This window comes from Myotis myotis, unplaced genomic scaffold (assembly GCF_014108235.1).
Source record: "Myotis myotis isolate mMyoMyo1 unplaced genomic scaffold, mMyoMyo1.p scaffold_m19_p_13, whole genome shotgun sequence".
NCBI lineage: Eukaryota > Metazoa > Chordata > Mammalia > Chiroptera > Vespertilionidae > Myotis > Myotis myotis.
The window spans coordinates 34,837,600-34,856,826 of NW_023416317.1; the positions used below are offsets into that span (position 1 = coordinate 34,837,600).

The 19,227-nt window shown below is 44.4% G+C and overlaps 1 protein-coding gene across 1 annotated transcript; it reads left to right on the top strand.

The window, feature by feature from the left end:
* Positions 1-6,165: 6,165 nt before the first annotated feature.
* Positions 6,166-6,453, top strand: LOC118667880 (mitochondrial import inner membrane translocase subunit Tim8 A-like). Its single transcript, XM_036331541.1, has one exon. The coding sequence runs from the start codon at positions 6,166-6,168 to the stop codon at positions 6,451-6,453; it is 288 nt and encodes a 95-aa protein (XP_036187434.1).
* Positions 6,454-19,227: the final 12,774 nt, after the last annotated feature.

The window sequence follows — 19,227 nt, forward strand, 5'->3', positions numbered from 1 at the left end:
TAACTCATCCAAACATCAGAAAAACCCATTTTACAGATGAGAAAACTGCATCTCAGAGGGGCATTTGCTCATCCAAGCAGTGGGAGGCAGCAGAGAATGATGGGAAGGGAGCAAGTAATATGATCGAAGTGGTTCTTTAGAAAGATTTTTCTGGCAGCTATGGGACAGATGAGAAGGAAGAGAGAAAGAGTGCAGGTAGGGAGACCGCAATCGAGGGGACTCAAAACAGGGCCAGGGCATGCAGGTGTCATGAGTCAGGGTCACACAGGTCTCACTCACTACTGTGGTCAAATCTCATTGAATGTTTGCTGAGTGAATGGTGTCTGAGAGGGACCTTATGAATATAAAGTGGGGAGGCCAAGGGCAAGGAGGAGCCAGTGGTGACTCCGGGGCTTTCAGATCAGTCCGCCTTGGGGTGAGGGTGGGGTTGGGAGGAACAATTAAAGAGGAGAGGCAGGTTTGGGAAAGGTGGGGTTGGATATGTGACGTTAGTGCTACATTGTGCGGAGAGTTTGACTTGTTGGGCTCGTGGCCAGGCCTGGACTCACCACAGAGAACTTGAACTCAAGTCCTCTGCTTCACAGCCCAGGATGGGTCCCACTTCACTCTCTTTCACTGGAATCTCTATTGATAGGGAGTGGGGTGACTTTGCAAAACAGAGTCAACCCTCTTTGGGCCTTATTTCTATCTGACTCTGCACTGCTCACAAATAGGCCATTGCTGGTTCTTGGTTAGCGATGCCTCTGGCTCAGGACATCTTGAGGACTGCCTTTATGAATAGGTCATCTCAATGGCAGAACTCCAAGTGCCTCGGAGCCTCCCATCCCACCATAAGTAATTATATCCTTTTGACCAAGTATTCCTTTTCTGATGGCCTTTAAAAATGTAAATGCCCCAAACTCATAAACAGCTTGATTCTCCAACACTGTAGTAGGACTGACATCTTAGATGTTTCCCTCTTTGACAGGGGACTAGGATACAGGAAGATATTGGGCATCTGGGCAGGAAAGGGTGGTAAGAGTGAAACGGACTAAAAATTGTGTTCAAGAAGGACAGGTATATATGGCAGAGAAAATACATCTCTTTTTAATTAAAAAATGTTTTCAATGACAGTTGACATTCAATATTATATTAGTTTCCAGTATATAGCATACTGCTTCAACATATATGTAATGGATGAAGTGGTTCCCTGATAAGTCCAGTATCCACCTGGCACCATACATAGTCATTACAATATTATTTACTATATTCCCTATGCTGTACTTTGCAGCCCAGTGACACTTGAATATCCTGAAATTTTTCTTCCCCCACATGCATCTTCCATCACTTCTCACATATTTACGTAACTAGAGGAAAAGGCCCTAAGTGCCAAACATAGAGAGGTCCTTTTCCAACATTGACTCGTGCAAACATCAGAACAACCCATTTTACAGATGAGAAACTGCATCTCAGAGGGGCCATTTGCTCATCCAACCAGTGGGAGGGGAAGCATTCAGCTGAGGTGAGTTCAAAGCCTGCTCCCTCCTGTTCAGCTGGGTGACCTTGAAGGTGTCACTCAACCTCCTTCCGCTGGGGTTTCCTCCCCATCCTCTTAGCATTGGAGTGAAGAAGCACATGAAGAGACAAACGTTAGCTGTGGTCTCAAACATGCCAGGCGGCTGGTAGGCTCTGTGGGTTCAAAGACAACAGGGTTACGCAGATGAGCTCACACTGGCATTCCAAGTCTGGAAGGTTGTGACTTCTTGCGGGCCTATCTCTGAGTCTTTATGCACAAGGGCTTTTGTTCTTTGGCTGAAGGAGGAAGAGGGATGAGTTGTTTTGGAAGGGGTTGAGAAAGAGGTTTAGAGAAGGTCTACAGAGAGGCTGGGGTGCTGTCTGCCCCCTCCCCCCAGCCATGAGTTTAGAGCCTGGAGAGGAACCAGTCCCATAGCTCCACATGCCCGTGGAGGGAGAAATGCACAGGGTGGGAGCATCTCCCTCCCTCCCCTCTTCCCTCTGCTGGCCCAGCAGCCTCAAAGCAGCAGGAACAGTGTCCAGAGCCAAGATGCTCACATCCAGATGACGGACTGACCCTCCCAACCCTAAGCCCCACCCTGGTGTGAAAGAAAAGGCCAGTTGGCACAATCAATAGCTTAGCTATTCAGCGACAAAAACAACCATCCCATTGATCAAAGAGGCGACTTTTCTGCCAAACAGTGGGAATAGTTCAAGTCACATTCTAGTCAATCCTGACTCAATTCTGGGCCAGGAGGTCAAGCTTGGTTCTCCTCTCCCTATTTATGTTGTTCTATCCGTGTGGAGGGGATCATTTCATATCTGCGTGCTCATGTTTGATCAGGACATCATTCTAGGCCTATCGAAGGAATCTATTCTACAGATCATTCATCATGGCTGGAAGAAAACGGATGAGCCCCAGAATAAAAATTGAGGTCTAGCCCCTGAGGGAGGCTTTGGGGCAGAAGACAGAGCTCATGTGGTTGGCTGGCCACCTGTGGCAGCCTTTACATTTCCTAGGCATGTCACTTCTATTCAGATGTCCAGACATTACTAAAGGACTCCTTCAGGACTGCGTTCCAACGTGGGAAGCAGCTTTTGTGTGGTCTTGGGTCCCACTGTGGGGGTGCTGACACTCCCCGTGATGAAATGGTCCCTTGCTTCTTTGCCTGGAAACAACTGTGCCCAGCCCTGGCAGGGTGCAGTTTTCCACCCTCCTTGGTGTGAAATTCTGGAATTTGTTTTGTGTCACTTTGGATCTTGGTGAAACAACATGCAAAGGGAAGATTAATGGAAAAACTCTGCTTCCAACTGCCAGGAAAATATTTCCCCCCTTTCAGCAGGAAAACAAAGAGGAGTGTCAGCTGAGTGGTCTGGACAGAAGTTGTTAATGTTCCCTGGGTTAGAGCAGGCCACTGCTCTACCTTTTTTACTAGGCCCCTCTTCTGGGCAGGACTATGTTTTTTTTTCTCCAAGAGTATCTCATTTGAGAACATGCAATAAATCAAGTCTGTCTGCAGACCCATGAGGGAACAGGGAGGGCTTATTTTTTATTAATCCTCACTCGAGGATATTTTTCCACTGATTTTCAGAGAGAGTGGAAGAGAGAGGGAAAAACAGAGAGAAATATCAATGTGAGGGAAACACATTGATTGGTTGCCTCCAGCATGCACCTGACCAGGCCCCAGGCTGGGGAGGAGCCTGCATCCAAGGTACATGCCCTTGACCGGAATCAAACCTGGGCCCCTTTGGTCTGCAGGCTGACGCTCTATCCACTGAGCCAAACCGTCTAGGGCAACAGGGAGGGCTTATGAGCCAGGATGATGCAACTACTCAGCTGCATGACCTCACACATGATACCTAACCTTTCTGAACTTATACAAAAGGTGAGAGAAGTCCCTTCACTTTGGCGTTTTTCTAAACATTAAATTAAATGTAGTTGTGATGCCCCTGGCACAGGGCAATGCTTTTTAACTGTCTGGTTTGTTTATTTATTTATTTATTTATTTATTTATTTATTTATTTATTTTAAATATACCTTTATTGATTTCAAAGAGGAAGGGAGGGAGACAGAAATATCAATGATGAGAGAGAATCATCGATCAGCTGCCTCCTGCACACCCCCTACAGGGGATCGAGCCCACAACCCCAGCATGTGCCCTCACAACCCCAGCATGTGCTCTTGACCGGAACTGAACCCGGGACCCTTCAGTCCGCAGGCCAATGCTCTATCCACTGAGCCAAACCAGCTAGGGTAAAGTTTGGTTTATTTTAAACATTTTAATGCAGGAGTGTTATGCCTGGGGGAGGGGCAGGGATCCAGTGTATGGTCATTTTGCTTGGCTGGCCTTTTGTCTGGGAGCTGGTCCACAACATTCATTTGATTCTCAAAAAGGGTTCATGACCCCAAAAAATGTTTAAGAACCACAGCAGTTGAATTTGATTTTGACCCATAGTTATAAACCACTGAGCTAAGAATATATTAAGTGTCCACATGTTCCTGGAATCTACTGGGAGCTATTCAAACAAAGGGAACAGGAGGAATCTTTGCCTTTTAGAATTTCGCAATTTAAATATGGGCAAACTTGTAAGTGGATGCACTGACAGAATTATGCCATCTGACAGATGATGTGATGGCTGACTTAGGTGCAGATGTGGATAAATATCAGAAAAATGTGGGGGAGGGAATGCAGAAAAACTTGTTAAATATTTACCAGCTGCTTAAAAGCAATAGCTATTCACTTTCTAATTCTATTTCAACTTTTCTTTTAAGGGTATATCTAACAACCAACCATCAGCGGGCACTTACTACGTGCCAGCTGGTGGGTGTTTATTTTAAATGCTTGATTCCGTTTAATGGTGTGGATGCAAGAATTATCTCTATTTTATGTACGAGGAAACTGATTCAGAGACGTTAGATAACTTGTCCAAGGTTACACAGCTAGTGTGTGGCAATTCTTGTTACAAGTTTTCCTGGGACTAATCCTTGCAAATGTCCTCATTCCATTGGCATCTTTTCCAACTCAGGCCAGTGAGTGCTTCGGTTAGAATGCTTTGGGTTGCGAATGCTAGAAGTCATGTGAATCCTCTGCTTGAGCCATATCTTAATCAATGAGGGACTTCACTTTATCCTATAACAAAGACCCCAGAGGTTCGGCGGGCTCCAGGCTGGCTCCTTTCTCTGTGATTCTTTTGATTCTGCCACCTGCTGTGCTGGCATAAACCGCAGTGGTGAGCAAGATGCCTGAGGAAGTTTTGTTTGTTGGACACAGACTTAGCAATGTCCAGAGGAAGAGCTGGGGGTTCTCTCTTCTCAGGTCTCCTTTTGAGGAGCAAAGAGATATTTCTCAGGAGGCCCAGGAAAATGCCCCCCATGTCTCATTGGCCAGGACATGAACACATGCCTGTTCTAAACCAATAACTGCCACAGGATGACCATGATGGGGTTACCGACCACTGGGGGGTAGAATGGATGTTGGGGCATCAACTCTACAAAGTAGGGTCTTTTAAACAAGAAATTAAGGGGCTAGGCTAACTCCTTGGCCTCTTCTGAATTTTGCCTTAATTTTTTTCATTTGTCTAACAGATATAGCATTTACCTCACAGCCAGTTCTAAGGATTGAATGAGATGGTATTTGTTGCCTCAGGGAAACTGGAGAGTTTGGTAGGACAGTTAAATATTTTTTAAAAATTTGAATCTTCAGCAGACAGGCAAAAAACACAACAAACTTGAAAATAGCTGAGCTGATTCATTTTTAAGGCGGCAGACTGAAAAATCACCCCTGAGACGCCCCATGGCTGCCGTGGGTCCTGTCCTCTCTTGGTCCTGAGGGCTTTCCTAGTGTCCTTTTGTTTCAGGTTGGAGTCTTAGAAAGAGTGTAGAGTTGGGGTTCTTGGCACAGAAATTATTGATGCTCTTAGGAGAATCTACAAGGAAGAGGGGGAAGCAGGCTAGGGCAAAGGAAAGAGCTAAGATGTCATCTCAGCTGGAGTCTAGCTTCAGCCTAGTGGCTGTGGTTGTGAACTGCCCTCCAGAGCAAGTCCTGCCTTGAGGCAAGATGGTTGGCCCATTATGACCCACATATCAATCAGTCATTGGCTATAGGTTGCTGGGAGGTGGAGGAGTTCCATTCTCCCCTCCCCCCTCTCCCCCACCCCCCTTCAGGAGACTCCTGTTGGCACAGGGAAATTTTCTGGAGAAGGGATAGCTATGCACTGCTTGTAACCAACATGCACATGACTGGTGGATGGGTGTGCCAAAGATAACAAGGATCTGAACAGAACACCAACAGCATCTATCACAATTCCCAATATCTTCCTATTCTATTTTAATTAGCCAGTGCTCGTTTCTGTTGCTTGTGATCAACATGCCCTGACTAACGCATTCTGTAAAGGGCTTGGTAGCTATTACTACACTACTACTACTATTGTTGTTAGCCACTGTCCCCAAATCAACTGAGAAGATACATGGGCTTCTAAAGAGTAAGTACATCATCTAGTTCACAAACATGTTATTTGCAATTCCCTAAGGTTTTCTAACCAGATATCGCTTTCCCCCCTGTCTGTGTAAGTATGCCCTTCTCTTTCATTCAAAAATACCCTACAGGCGGAGACACGTGAAGGCCTAGGAGTTGGTGTGGAGTTCATCTCGGTGCGCGTGGCTCCGCTGGGATGGATTCCTCCTTGAGTTTCTCCTCTGTGGGTTTGGGCTCAGTGGACCCGCAGCTGCAGCATTTCATGGAGGCAGAGACTCAGAAGCAGCGCTTCCAGCAGCTGGTGCACCAGATGACGGAAGTTTGTTGGGAGAAGTGCATGAACAAGCCCGGGCCAAAGTTGGACAGTCGGGCTGAGGCCTGTTTTGTGAACTGCGTTGAGCGCTTCATTGATACAAGCCAATTCATCTTGAATCGACTGGAACAGAAATCCAAGTCAGCCTTCTCAGAAAGCCTTTCTGACTGATTTCAGCATTACCCTTTTGGAAAAGGAAGGTAGTTCAAGAATGGTTGAAGAAAAGGCTATGGGGAGATGGGCTCCCACCCCTGGCACTCTTGGAGCATCTGGTCATCTGAGAATGAACAAAGGCCAATATTTTTGTGTGTTTGGGGCTTGGGGGCTGTATGTGTATTTGGTTGTGTGTTTTTTTATTGTTAATCTTGTGAAAACAATTGACATCTGAATGGAAAACTTTTCCTAGATGCATATTACTGTAGTGAGAATATGTTTTTCTGAACATCCCATTAACTGCTTCTTATAATTTGGGTAGTGGAACTGCTTCTTGTAATTTGATAGCGGGACCACCTAGGTAAAATCTGTCATTTGTGTGGATTCGTTTCAGATGCCTAGGGATGTTGATACACATCCTGGTGTCTCTGGGAAAGGGTGGTGATGGGGGAAGACTTGTTTGGTACTTAACTAGTGTTTTGACCATCAGTGCTGGGAAAAAAAATCTATGGGATATTCATACAATACAGCTCAGCTTTCTAAATTATCTCCCTTCCGTATACTATGATTTACTTAAGTGTCTATTTAAAGCAGCGGTTCTCAACCTGTGGGTCACGACCCCTTTGGCGGTCGAACGACCCTTTCACAGGGGTTGCCTAAGACCATCCTGCATATCAGATATTTACATTACGATTCATAACAGTAGCAACATTACAGTTATGAAGTAGCAACAAAAGTAATTTTATGGTTGGGTCACAACATGAGGAACTATATTTAAATGTCCAGAAGGTTGAGAACCACTGATTTAAAGTATGGTCTCAAGGTAGTACAGGCAACCTGAGTATCTAGAGGCCTTTAGTTATAAAGGAATCTAGCCAGTGAGCATAATTCTCATTACTAAAGTACCACGAGGAAGAAGTTAACTAACCCTGTATATCAGGGTCAAAGAAATTCAAAGATGGGCCTAAATATGTTGTAAAGATTTAGGCCTGTCAAAAACTAACAACAGTTTCAGGTAGAGGTGCATGCCTAAGGTTAATCAATCAGTATAGATTCCATTTACTGCATTCTTTTGATCATTGAAATAAAAACATCAAGATATTTTTTAAAATATATTTTATTTTTTACAGTATGGAAGGGAGAGGGATAGAGAGTTAGAAACACCGATGAGAGAGACACATCTATCAGCTGCTTCCTGCACACCCCCTACTGGGGATGTGCCCTCAACCAAGGCACACGCCTTTGACCAGAATTGAACCTGGGACCCTTCACTCCCCAGGCCGACACTCTATCCAGTGAGCCAAACCGGCTAGGGCAAGATTTTTTTTTTTTAAATGCCCTACAGGCTCTCTGCTAAGCAAACCTGAAGATGCATAGTTGAATTACTGTGGCTCAGCCTTTAACGAAAGAGTAGACAAGGAAATGTGAACATAAATATACATATTTGAGATATACGTATCTCAAAAGATTGCAGCACATGCATGACCTAAGAGGGGTACTATGCCTGCAGAGGTTCAGCACACTTCCAGTTGGGGCTCAGTGAAGGCACCAGCAGTGACTACATGGTATTGTGCCTTAACAAATGGATGGAGCTTAGATATTCAGAGAAGGGTCAGTCACGGTGAAGAGAACACCATGAGCAAAGACATCGAGGCATGGAGTTTTATGAGAGTGTCTGGGGAACATCAAGTAGCTTGGCTTGGCGAGCAGCCCTCTGAAAACAGATGTGGCTCTCCTGGGACACCGGTGAGAGGCCCCTGCTCATCTACTGCTGGTCTAGCTGAGAGATACCCATGTCCACTTGTCATGATGGAGGACAAGAAAAGTTCTGTGCGAAAGCCAGGCAGACAAAGACACAGGAGTGTAAGACCTTGGGACAGTGGGAGGGTGAAGGTCTTTCCCGAGGAGGTAATGAATTTGGCCTGTGATGCAAGGGGAAGATCAGGGGTGGCTTTGAACAGGAGGTGAAACCCACAGCAAAGCTGAGAGCTGAGGAAGGAGCTGATTTGTGAGACTAACCAGTACAACCTGCCATGCTGGTAAACTCTCTCCTGGGCATCTGTGGGAGAGCATACCCCCAGGCCCCGAGGTCTAGGGGAAGAGTGTAGTTATGGGACTGAATTTTCATCCATTAAGCTAATGAGAACTCTGTGGTACTAAGGCCCATCAGAACAGTTCCTCGTCTAATGCAGCCAACTAGCATGGCTATTATTACCTCTATGTCCAATGGTGTGTCCCGTAGGCTTTGCCCCAAAACTATTCCATCTGAGAGAATGCGGGCAAACTACTTAGCATCTGAATCTCAGTTCTCACTCAGGTCTCACTTAATAACAGGATTTACTACATAGAATTTGTGAAGATGAAATGAGTTAATACATAGAAGGTGCTTAGCACAGCACACATTGATCTATTTATGTATGAACTCCAAATTCAAGGGAGGCAGCTATGAGCCAGATTGTCAGAAGGATGAGGCACACGTCCCAGGAATGGGGCGTCCTGACAGCCAGCACCAGAGGCCAGCTCCCCACCTGGCCCTGGAGAGCCGAGGTCCCTCCCCCATCAGAGGCATTTTAGCCACACCACCGACCTCACACAGAAACTCCCATCTTGAATCCAGAATGGGGCTTTGCATGCACACAAGGAAGGAAAAAACATTAGTGCCTGTCCTTTCTCAGCACCATCACATCCAGAGCAGCTGCTCCTCTTCAACCGTGTGAGGACGTGGAGTAGCTTTCCTGAAAGGTTTTCTTACAGAGAAAAATCTCTTCTTAGAGGAGAGGCGATAAAATAATAGACGTGGAAACACCTGAAGTGGAAAGGCCTTGGGTATTCAAGGACCCAGGTTGCCAGACAGATGTCCTTAGGGCTGTGGGACGAGCAGAGAGGAGGCGAAGGTGCTGTCACAGGAGGGTTGTCTGTTTGTGCAGCTACAGAGAGGCTCACACTGACATCACTAGTGAAAGGCAAGAGGAAGCAAGAAGGGGGTGCCCATTGTGCTGCTAAGATGAGTGTAATATTGACTGCGGTTGACAAAATTGCTTGCAGCCTCGGAGTCTTGAATCATACGCATGCATAAGCCTCTCTTTCCTGAGGGCTGGGCACTGACCTATTTTGTATGGTCTATTCTTCTCCTGAGATATTTTCCCACTCTTGAGCTGACATACTCCTTGCTAGAGCCCTCCGGGTAATGGGGCATAGGGCACAAATGCCTTCTAAATAAAAGGCATCTTTGCTCTTCTGCACATATGAACTCTCTGGGATTAAAGGGAATTGGTATTTAAAATTTGCATCTCTCTTCTCCTGTCCCAGTCCATCTTCTCAAAGGAGATTCATGTAACTATGGAGGCAGTACCTCCATAAGCAAAGCCCTGCTTGGTGCCATTTGGCCTAGCATAATTATTAACAGGGTCCCCTCCCCCTTTCACTCTCACAAGTGTCCTAGTTTGGCCCATAAATTACACGGTCACCTGTCAGTTTGGGTTCCCTCAGAAGCACACAAGGAGACACGGGTTCATGTACACATAGTTTATTTGGGAAGTGCAGGGAACACACTGCTATGAGAGTAGAGAAGCAAGCCAAGAAAAGGAACACAGCCTCATTAGTGTACTGTTAAGCCAGCTACCACAATGGGCACCGAGAGCTTAATCGGTGGGGTGGGGTGGGGGCGGGGAGAGGAGCTCAGAAATGGTGCAAAATACATGCTTTAGAATTACCCCACCTCAGGGACACAGCAAGAGAGCTGGGGAATTCATACACCAACTCACAAATCAAAGGACTGCTCCTGGGGGCTATTAACTCCTTGCTACTTCTGGCTTGCCTCATGGCAGAGTGGCCTTCTGTGGTTCTGGGGGGGAAAACCCATGGGGGAGGGGAGTCCCACAGAAACAGATGCATATTCCACACTAGGAAGTCAGCAGGAGTCCATTGGAAAGTTCAAGGCACGTGAGTGGCCACCATTAGCATACATCACCTCACCTGGAATTGCTAACATTTGGCTGGCATTCTGCCACATCCAAGTTCATTCAGCAATGACTTCCTGCTCCTCAAATTCAATTCCATAAACTTTCTCATTAACCTTTTTACTGGCTTCTTGTTTCTCTTCACCACTGCTCAACCTCTTCCTCTTTATTGATTACTATCTTTAATATTTTTATTGATTTCAGAAAGGAAGGGAGAGGGAGAGAGAGAAACATCAATGATGAGAGAGAATCATTGATTGGCTGCCTCCTGCATGCCCCTCACTGAGTATTGAGCCCACAACCCGGGCATGTGCCCTTGACCAGAATCAAACCCGGGACCCTTCAGTCCACAGGCTGACGCTCTATCCACTGAGTTAAACCAATTAGGGCTCAACCTCTCCCTCTTTAATCAACTTGCTTACCTGGCTTTTGTGACCCTGAGTTCTCTTAATTACTAATGCTCTTATTGTCCAAGACTCTTTTTGCTTCTTTCCCTTGAGAATTTTCTACATCCATGACTTCAACTGTTATCTCCATGTAGGTGGCTCCCAAATTAATAATATTCTCTTTAAGTCATGAACTGTATCACCCATAGAAAACTCTTTCTCATTGGCTCTTTTTGATTCTGAGTGTTTTATTTTTTTTACTGTAGTTGCATCAGCCATAATTCCTCTCTGGAGATCCACTTCCACATCCTGGCTGCCTGCTCACTGTCTCCATGGATATGTCCTGCGGTAGTTTCAAATTCATCGTGCTCAGAGCCGGTATCCCACTCTTCTTTTATGCTGATCCTCAGCTCTAGAAACACTGGTTTCTTCACTGTCCCCACAGAAGTCTTGTGCCTTCCCACTTCCCATGTGGGCTCATTCAGTAGCTTCTGCCTAAGAGAGGGCAGCTTCCCCACTCCCCTCCACCTATTCCCATAGGACTATGTTTGCAAGTGACATGAGCCCCACTTGACCATCTCTGGGAAAAGGAGAAAATGATGGACACCATGTAACAATAACCTGCAGGACAGACAGGGTTCTGCTGAGTTTCGGAGACAACTGGAACCCGAGTCCCAATGCCATCAGTACTCTCTTACCCCATCTCTAATCTCAGCTGCCTTTCTCCGTCCAATCTCTTCCATCTAACAGGACCCCTGGCCACCAGCTCATCCTCACATCTCATGCAAGCAGAACTGTTTTCTTCTCAGTTCCAGTTTGTTTAAAAGGATTGTAATAGACTAGAATTGGGTCCTATACCCACTCCAACAGGCAAAATACAGGATGCTCTGATTGGCAGCCTCATTTAGAATCAAACTCAAATGATTGGACTAGGAAAAGGAATAATTCCCCAAAGAACGAGGGGTATGTTTCCAGAAGAATAAGGGAGGGGTGCTGAGCAGATAAGACAATTTTAATTACAGAATTTTACCCCTTTCTGAAGTCCCAATTCACCCATCCAGCCTTTTCTGGCATGCTAGCCACATGTACTCTTTCCCTCTTCTGAATGGCCACCATACTTCTTGGACATGCTGCTGATTTGTCATTTTGCCCCAACCTGTCTTACCCTGTCTCTTCTGTTATTAAGAGAAATTCTTACTTTAACATTTGATTTATTTTTAAACTGTTTACCTATTCAGATTACTTTCTCCCTAGCTGTTGGATTGTAGGACTGTGTCTTAGTTTACTTTTCATTCCATAAGACGCCCAAAGCATGGGACTGTATATCCAGACTGGGCTCAGAAATGATTTGTTTGATTTGGTGCCTGCTGGGCTATCATCCACGTGGTACACAAATCAACCTGGGAGGTCTGGTGGAGAAAAAGTCCTGTGCTGAGAGTCAGGGGACCTGGCTTCTGATTCTCGCATCAGCCATGAGATGTTGGCCAAATTACAACTCTCTTTATTTTATGAATTTTCCGTCTGTGAAATGATGACAGTAAAATATGCCCTAACTCTTAGAATTGTTGTGAGAACACACTGGGAGCAATAAAAAGAAAAGTGTCATATAGATGCAAGTTATGGCTGTTCACATTGATATTCAAAGATAAAACTCAGATGTTACTAATAAGGTATTCTTTTCAGGTACAATTCTTTTTTTTAAATTTTGTTCAGCTTATATTCATTTATTTATTTTTATTTATTTTTATTTATTTTTATATATTTTTATTGATTTCAGAGAGGATGGGAGAGTGAGAGAGAGATAGAAACATCAATGATGAGAGAGAATCATGGATCAGCTGCCTCCTGCCCACCCTGTACTGGGGATCGAACCCGCAACCCAGGCATGTGCCCTTAACCGAATTGAACCTGGGACCCTTCAGTCTGCAGGCTAATGCTCTATCCACTGAGCCAAACCAGCTAGGGCTCAGGTACAATTCTTGCTACCAAGTTTGCATCTACACAGTTATTTTCCCTCTGAGATTTTCCTACCTCATCTGCTAGGAACATGAACCAGTGATTAAGCCAACCATTTAATTAACTTGTACAAACTTTGTGGACTTCAAAGAAAATCTAATAGTAAACTTTGGTTTCCAAAGCTTTCTAATGGGGAAACTCATTTCTCTGGTCCCTTTGGGCATAAAAATTCCAAATCGTCAAATAATGACTACTTCTAGGTGGGTTTTCTGTTTGTTTCTTGTTTTTGGTACTTTTGAAAAGTGTTTCTATAACTATGTTTGGTAATGAAGTATAGACATAATGCTCTTTTTTAAAAATATTAACCATTTCTTTCTTCTGCTGCTAAAGAGTCCAGATTCTAATTCTTTTCTCTTTTTTAAAACAATTCTTTGTTGTTTAAAGTATTACCTATGTCTCCTTTCTCCCCCATTGACCTCTCCCCAGCCACCCCCACCCTCCAGCACATGCCCTCACCCCTCTAGTGTCTGTGTCCATTGGTTATGCTTATATGCATGCATACAAGTCCTTTGGTTGATCTCTTACACACACCCATTCCCTGCCTTCCCTCTGAAGTTTGACAGTCTGTTTGATGCTTCTCTGTCTCTGAATAATTCTTTTCTCTTAATAAAGCTGTAGATAATTAATTCAAGTATACTCCCTGCTTGGTATGTACCCCACACAGTGTAAGGCACTGTGGGTCAATAGGGCCTGGTCCTTTCCCTCAAGGAGCATTAGTCAAATGGAGAAGACAGATGGTAAAGAACTCTTTATAATTATTTACAATTATGTGTCTCATGATTCTCTAGGACAGTGTATGAGTCAGAGTGGGCTAGCTACTGTAACAAACAGCCCCAATTTTCACTATCTTAACCTAGTAACAGTTTATTTCTCACTCACATAAAGTCCAACTGGCATGTTCCTAGCTGAGTGACTCTCTTCCAAGTGATGACACAGGGATCCAGATTTACTCTATCCTGTGAAGTCATCATCTTAAATTTGTGGCTTCAAGGTCACCATAAAAGGGGAATGATTGTGTGGCCAAGGAACACTGGAGACTTAGCCACTTCAGCCTGGTAGTGACACATATGACCTCTGCTCACATTCCATTGGCCCACCTAGTCACATGGTCCCAGCTGCTTCCCAGCCATAATGCAAAAAGAATACATATCTTTGGTGGACAACTAGCTTCTCTGCCACAGTTAGGTGTTATATTTACAAGGAACAAAATGGAGGAGTGAAGGAGCTTACCCAGGGTCACATTGTCAGTAGGTAGAGAAACCAGATTTGAATCCAGGTTTATTTAATCTCTTGCATTATGCTATATAAACTTCCTTGTCATGACTGTGTGACAGGCTCCAGGCTATGGTTGGGTTCTTCATAGTCTGTCCATTGAACCCATTTTTGTTGGTTGGGGCCGGTCTAGAGAGCTGGTCTTTCTGCTGCCCCACTTTCTGGCCTGCTTTCCCGGATGGCCCTTGGCTGTCACTGGAGGCCTTGCTAGTCTCCCAAAACTCTCTTCTTCCCCAGATACATTCATGGCACGGGGTAAAGTTTCCATCTTTATGACACAGAAAATAAATAAGATTAGGGCTTTCACAACTGCTATTTGAAGAGGATAGCAGCCAATTTGCACACATAACTTTGGGCATCTTGGTTATAATACAGTTGCATTATTTTACGGTTCTATTTCCCACAGACTAGTAAATGGTTAGTGTTAAAGAACAGACAAGGCTCTAGGAGTTTGGATATAGGAGACCACTTTTGGTTTGAGTAGAAGAACCAATTCATTTTGTGAGTATGAACATGGACACCGGGTTTCAATCACAAGCAACAGGACAAATGTATATAACAAACTGTCTACCTTTGAGGCTTATAGGGACCAAAGCAGAGAGCTGTGCTTACATTCACTCTGTCTGACGCAGATGTATTTAAGAACTGCCTGCTTCATCCATAAAACCCTGATTACACTGAGGTCCAGTTACCATGGCTGTATAATAAATTATCCCCAAACTTAGAAGCTTAAATAACCATTTATTACACTCACAGATTCATGGGACAGGAATTCGAACAGGGCACAGCAGGGATGACATATTTGTTTCACAGTTTCTGGATCCTCAGTTGAAAGACTCAGTGACTGAGGGTTAGGATCATCTAAAACAGTGGTTCTCAACCTTGGCTGCACATTAGAATCACCTGGGAATTTTTTTAAAATCCTGATTTCTGGGCCTCGTCCTCTGGAAATTCTGTTCCTTTGTTACTAAGCTTGTGGCCTCACCCCATAACAAAGAAACAGAATTACTGGAGGACGAGGCCCAGAAATCAGGATTTTAAAAAAATTCCCAGGTGATTCTAATGTGCAGCCAAGGTTGAGAACCACTGGTCTAAAAGCTTGTTCACTCATAGGTCTGGTGGTTGATAATAGATATCGCCTGGGGGTCCCAGTTCCTCTTCACATGGGCCTCTCCATATAGTCTCTCTATGTAGGTGAGTTTGGGCTTCCTCCCAGCACAGTGGCTGGGTTCCTAGGGGTGAGGTTGGGGTGCATCTTGAGAGACAGAAAGCTAAGCAAAATCTGTGTTGTTATATTTCATGTCCTTGGAAGTCATGTAGCTTTGCTTCTCTACCATATTTTATTCACGGAGGCAGTCACAAAGTCCTTCCAAGTTAAAGGTGGTGGTTGGGGGCTAGATGGGTAGTGGCAAGGTTCTGGAAGAATGAATGGGACTGGAAATATTGCTGTGGTAATTTTTGGAAAAGCTAAGCTGCCATATCTTGCTTTATTCTGGTCCTTAAATCTCACTTAATATTAATTATCATATATTTGATGCTCCTGTGCCAGGCACCTTACATCCATTAAATCTAATTTTGAGCCCAACTCTGCAAAGCAAACCACATTGCTTTTATTGATTAGGAAACTGAGGCCTAGAGAACTTAACACAGAGCTAGCTAATGGTACATTTGAGTTGCAAGGCCAAGCCTGGCCGACTCCAGATCCCATACTCTTTCCCACAGTTCCTATATGATTCCCAGCGGGGGTGACTCATTTCTTTAATGAAAGGAAAGGTTGGCAGGGAAGGTTTGAGTGGTGGAGACGAGGTAAAGGGAAGTTCAGATGTTTGGATTAATGGTAATTTCCATGAAGGTGTTAGTTCTAATAATTTCCACCTTCCAGAATCCACACATCCTCACAGCCCATCAAGTCAAGCTGATGTAATTTAACCTTCCCTCATTTCCAAACAGCTGCAACACATTTACTTTGGCTCTCCAGCATGTATAAAATATTATGCAAAGACTAGAAGATGGTATAATGTTGATGGGCAATGAAACCTACTCTCCTTCAGGTGGACTGAGGAGAAACCCTGGCAAGATTTTCCTGGGGTGATTGAACCAAGTTTTTTTGAGAGCAAAGAGGGGCGGAGTGTACTAGAAATGTTCTATATCATAATCTGGAAGATAGTTGCATGGGTGTGTGCATATGAAAAAATGTATTGTGCTGTACCCTCAAGGTGTGTACTGATGTAAGTTATACCTCAGCCACAATATCAATATGGTTGCAAAATTTTGATAATCATGCCAGAATCACAGGCATAAATGAGTTCTGTCTTGGGCCAATTAGGACATATGGTCTTTGTAGCCATTACCCACTCCCAAGCCAGACTCACCAGCCTGGACAAGCTGGTGTTTGAGCTCAGAAATGATTGACTTCCAAAGTCGAGATCCCATCAAGTTGCATCTGTAGATCCTCTTTTGTGGTAAATGCACGTTCTCATACAACTTACACTCACACGCACTCACATTAGTACACACAACTTACATTCACACACAATTTACACACACACATTTACACTCAACTTACACTCACACATTCACATTCACACTCGTACAACTCACACACACTTAGATCCACACACCCAACTTACACCCATGCACTCACATTCACAACTTCTATGTATACACACTTATGCTCGCACACATACAAGTGTGCACACACACACTCACATTACATAAACCACACTATTATGCAAATGCACCACACAATTACATTTTTGCTCTCACACACTCATATAGTCACATCCACACTCACATAACCACACTTTCACTTATATTTACACTCCCATCACTTACACTTACATACACATTTACAACCCCCCCACACACTGAGATACTCACACACACATACACACACACACACACACACACACACACACACACACACACACGCTTGATCTCAGTTCTCTGAAGAGAACTTAGCTGGAACTAGAACAGGACACATAGGAACTCATTTCCTTTAGTTTCACTGTGAGGGCTCTTCAGGGATCTTATAATTGCTGCATTATTTCTCTTGTGCTTATTTGTGTTTTTCTTCAAAAGATCCTCAGGGCTTTTGGTTGCAAAACAAAAATTTTGAAATTGTGGCACACATATGAATATTGCACATAAAATTGCATGAACACAACAGAGATTCTTGCCAAGGCTGATAATATTAAAAACAAATAAAATAAACTGATAATCAGTCCAAAACTACAATGTTCATAATTCAACTCTCTTTCTGTGTATAGACTTCTGTTTTAAACAGGGTCTCTGAAGTGGTGGTTTTGATATTAGGAGCTGAGTATTTCATAAACTAAAAACTTTTCAAGCTTTGGCCTAACATGTTAGATGCAGGCAGTTGGAGGCCTTGGGGTTACAGGTCTGTATGGGACCTTTGTTGTCACTCACTGTGCTCACAGTGGCAGCTGCCCTGGTGGTGTTTTGAATTAGATTCAGGGTTCCAGGTTGGGTTCCTGGGTCCCAACTGAGCTGGGCAGGGTGTGGACCCTAGGGAGTTTGCATAGAAGTGGATAGGAAAGAGTTAAATAACAAAACATAAAAATAAAATTCTCAGACAGCTATAGCTGGGGGGTGGGGAGGAGGGGCGGCTGTCAGTGCATCAACTAAACTTCTGCCAGAGCTGATGATGACTCAGGAGAGGCCTTTGCAGGCTGTTTACTAGTATATCTCTTGCCACCAATAAACACGGCAGGCTTCAAAATCTCCTTATACTCCTGTGAGGCAGAGAGAGACTACCCACGGCAGAGGCAGACTGCGGAGCAGCTCCGGCAGCCCAAGGCCATTCCCAGTAAACAAGGAGCAGGCATTGCCCAGCCCACTTGGAAAAGGAGGGCCAACTCCCTTAATGATCCAATAGCAAAGGTGGGATTAAAGCTACGAGTACAACTCATAAAGCTCCATATCTTTAGGTCAGAACCATGAGCAACTGAAGTTGGAGAGAGTGGCAATCCTGTGTCATCTCAGTGAGAAAGCCAAGCTATACAGGGCACTTTTATTCCAGAAAATGCCCTTCCTGGATCCTAAAAACTGGGGATCCCCCCAAAGGGGGATCTGTGAGGATTATAGAGCCAGCTGGTGAAAGAAGAACAAAGATTGAACCAGGACACAAACATCCTTGCCCACTGTCTAAAGGGGAATCCTTTCCTTCTCACTTGGTAGAGGTTGGAAATTCATACCAGAATCACATGGTATAGAAACTGCTTCTGATTTGCAGATTTGTATTTTTCTGTCCCTGATTCTTTTTTTTTTTTTTTTTTTTTTTTGTTGCTAATCCTCACCCAAGGATATTTTTTCCATTGATTTTTAGAGAGAATAGAAGGGATGGAGGAAGGGTTTGGGTAAGGGGGTAGGGGTGGGGGGTGGGGGGGAGAAAGAGACATTGGTTGCCTTCCACACATACCCCAACAGGGACCAGGGATCCAACCTGCAACCAGGTACGTGCTCTTGACCAGGAATTGATGCTCTAACCACTGAGCACCCATCAGGGCCTGTCTCTCTTTTTATTATTTGAGATAAGATTAACATGTCTCCTTAGGCCCTAAAAAGAAAGCCTTGGGCCTCTTTCGTTTACCAGAAATATTAGAAAGCCAAGACTTTGTGTCTAACCATCTGCAAGGCTTGCCCTCACTGGGGCCATTTGCCTACTGGATTATCTCACCCTGCCATTGCCTTTGGTGACAGACTGTCCCAAGAGGGTGGAGTTGGAACTGTTTTTGGACTCTGTTTGCCTAATGAGCTGGTTGGCTTAAGATTGATGGACCCAGCTGTTCCTTAAGAAGGAACAACATTCCATTTTCTTGGTCAGAAGGGCTCCCCAAGCCTTAAAGGGTTTGAGCTCCCAAAGGCCAGTTGTTTTTTTTCTCCCATACACATACTCTGCTCATTAGCAGGGTGAAGATAGATCCTAAGACCCAGGGTCTCAAAAGGACAAAACTACCGTTTTCCTTCTCTGCCCTTTTAGGATCAGAGTCAGTCTATAGCTCTCCGTCACTGTCTCTGTCTTCTTTCTCTCTCCTTTATTTTAGGGTTTTTGGCCAATGGGCTTAGGCCAAGATCCCCTTTTCCAAACTTAAAGATGTGAATTTTATGAGATGGTGGTGATGATGGTGATGTTGGTG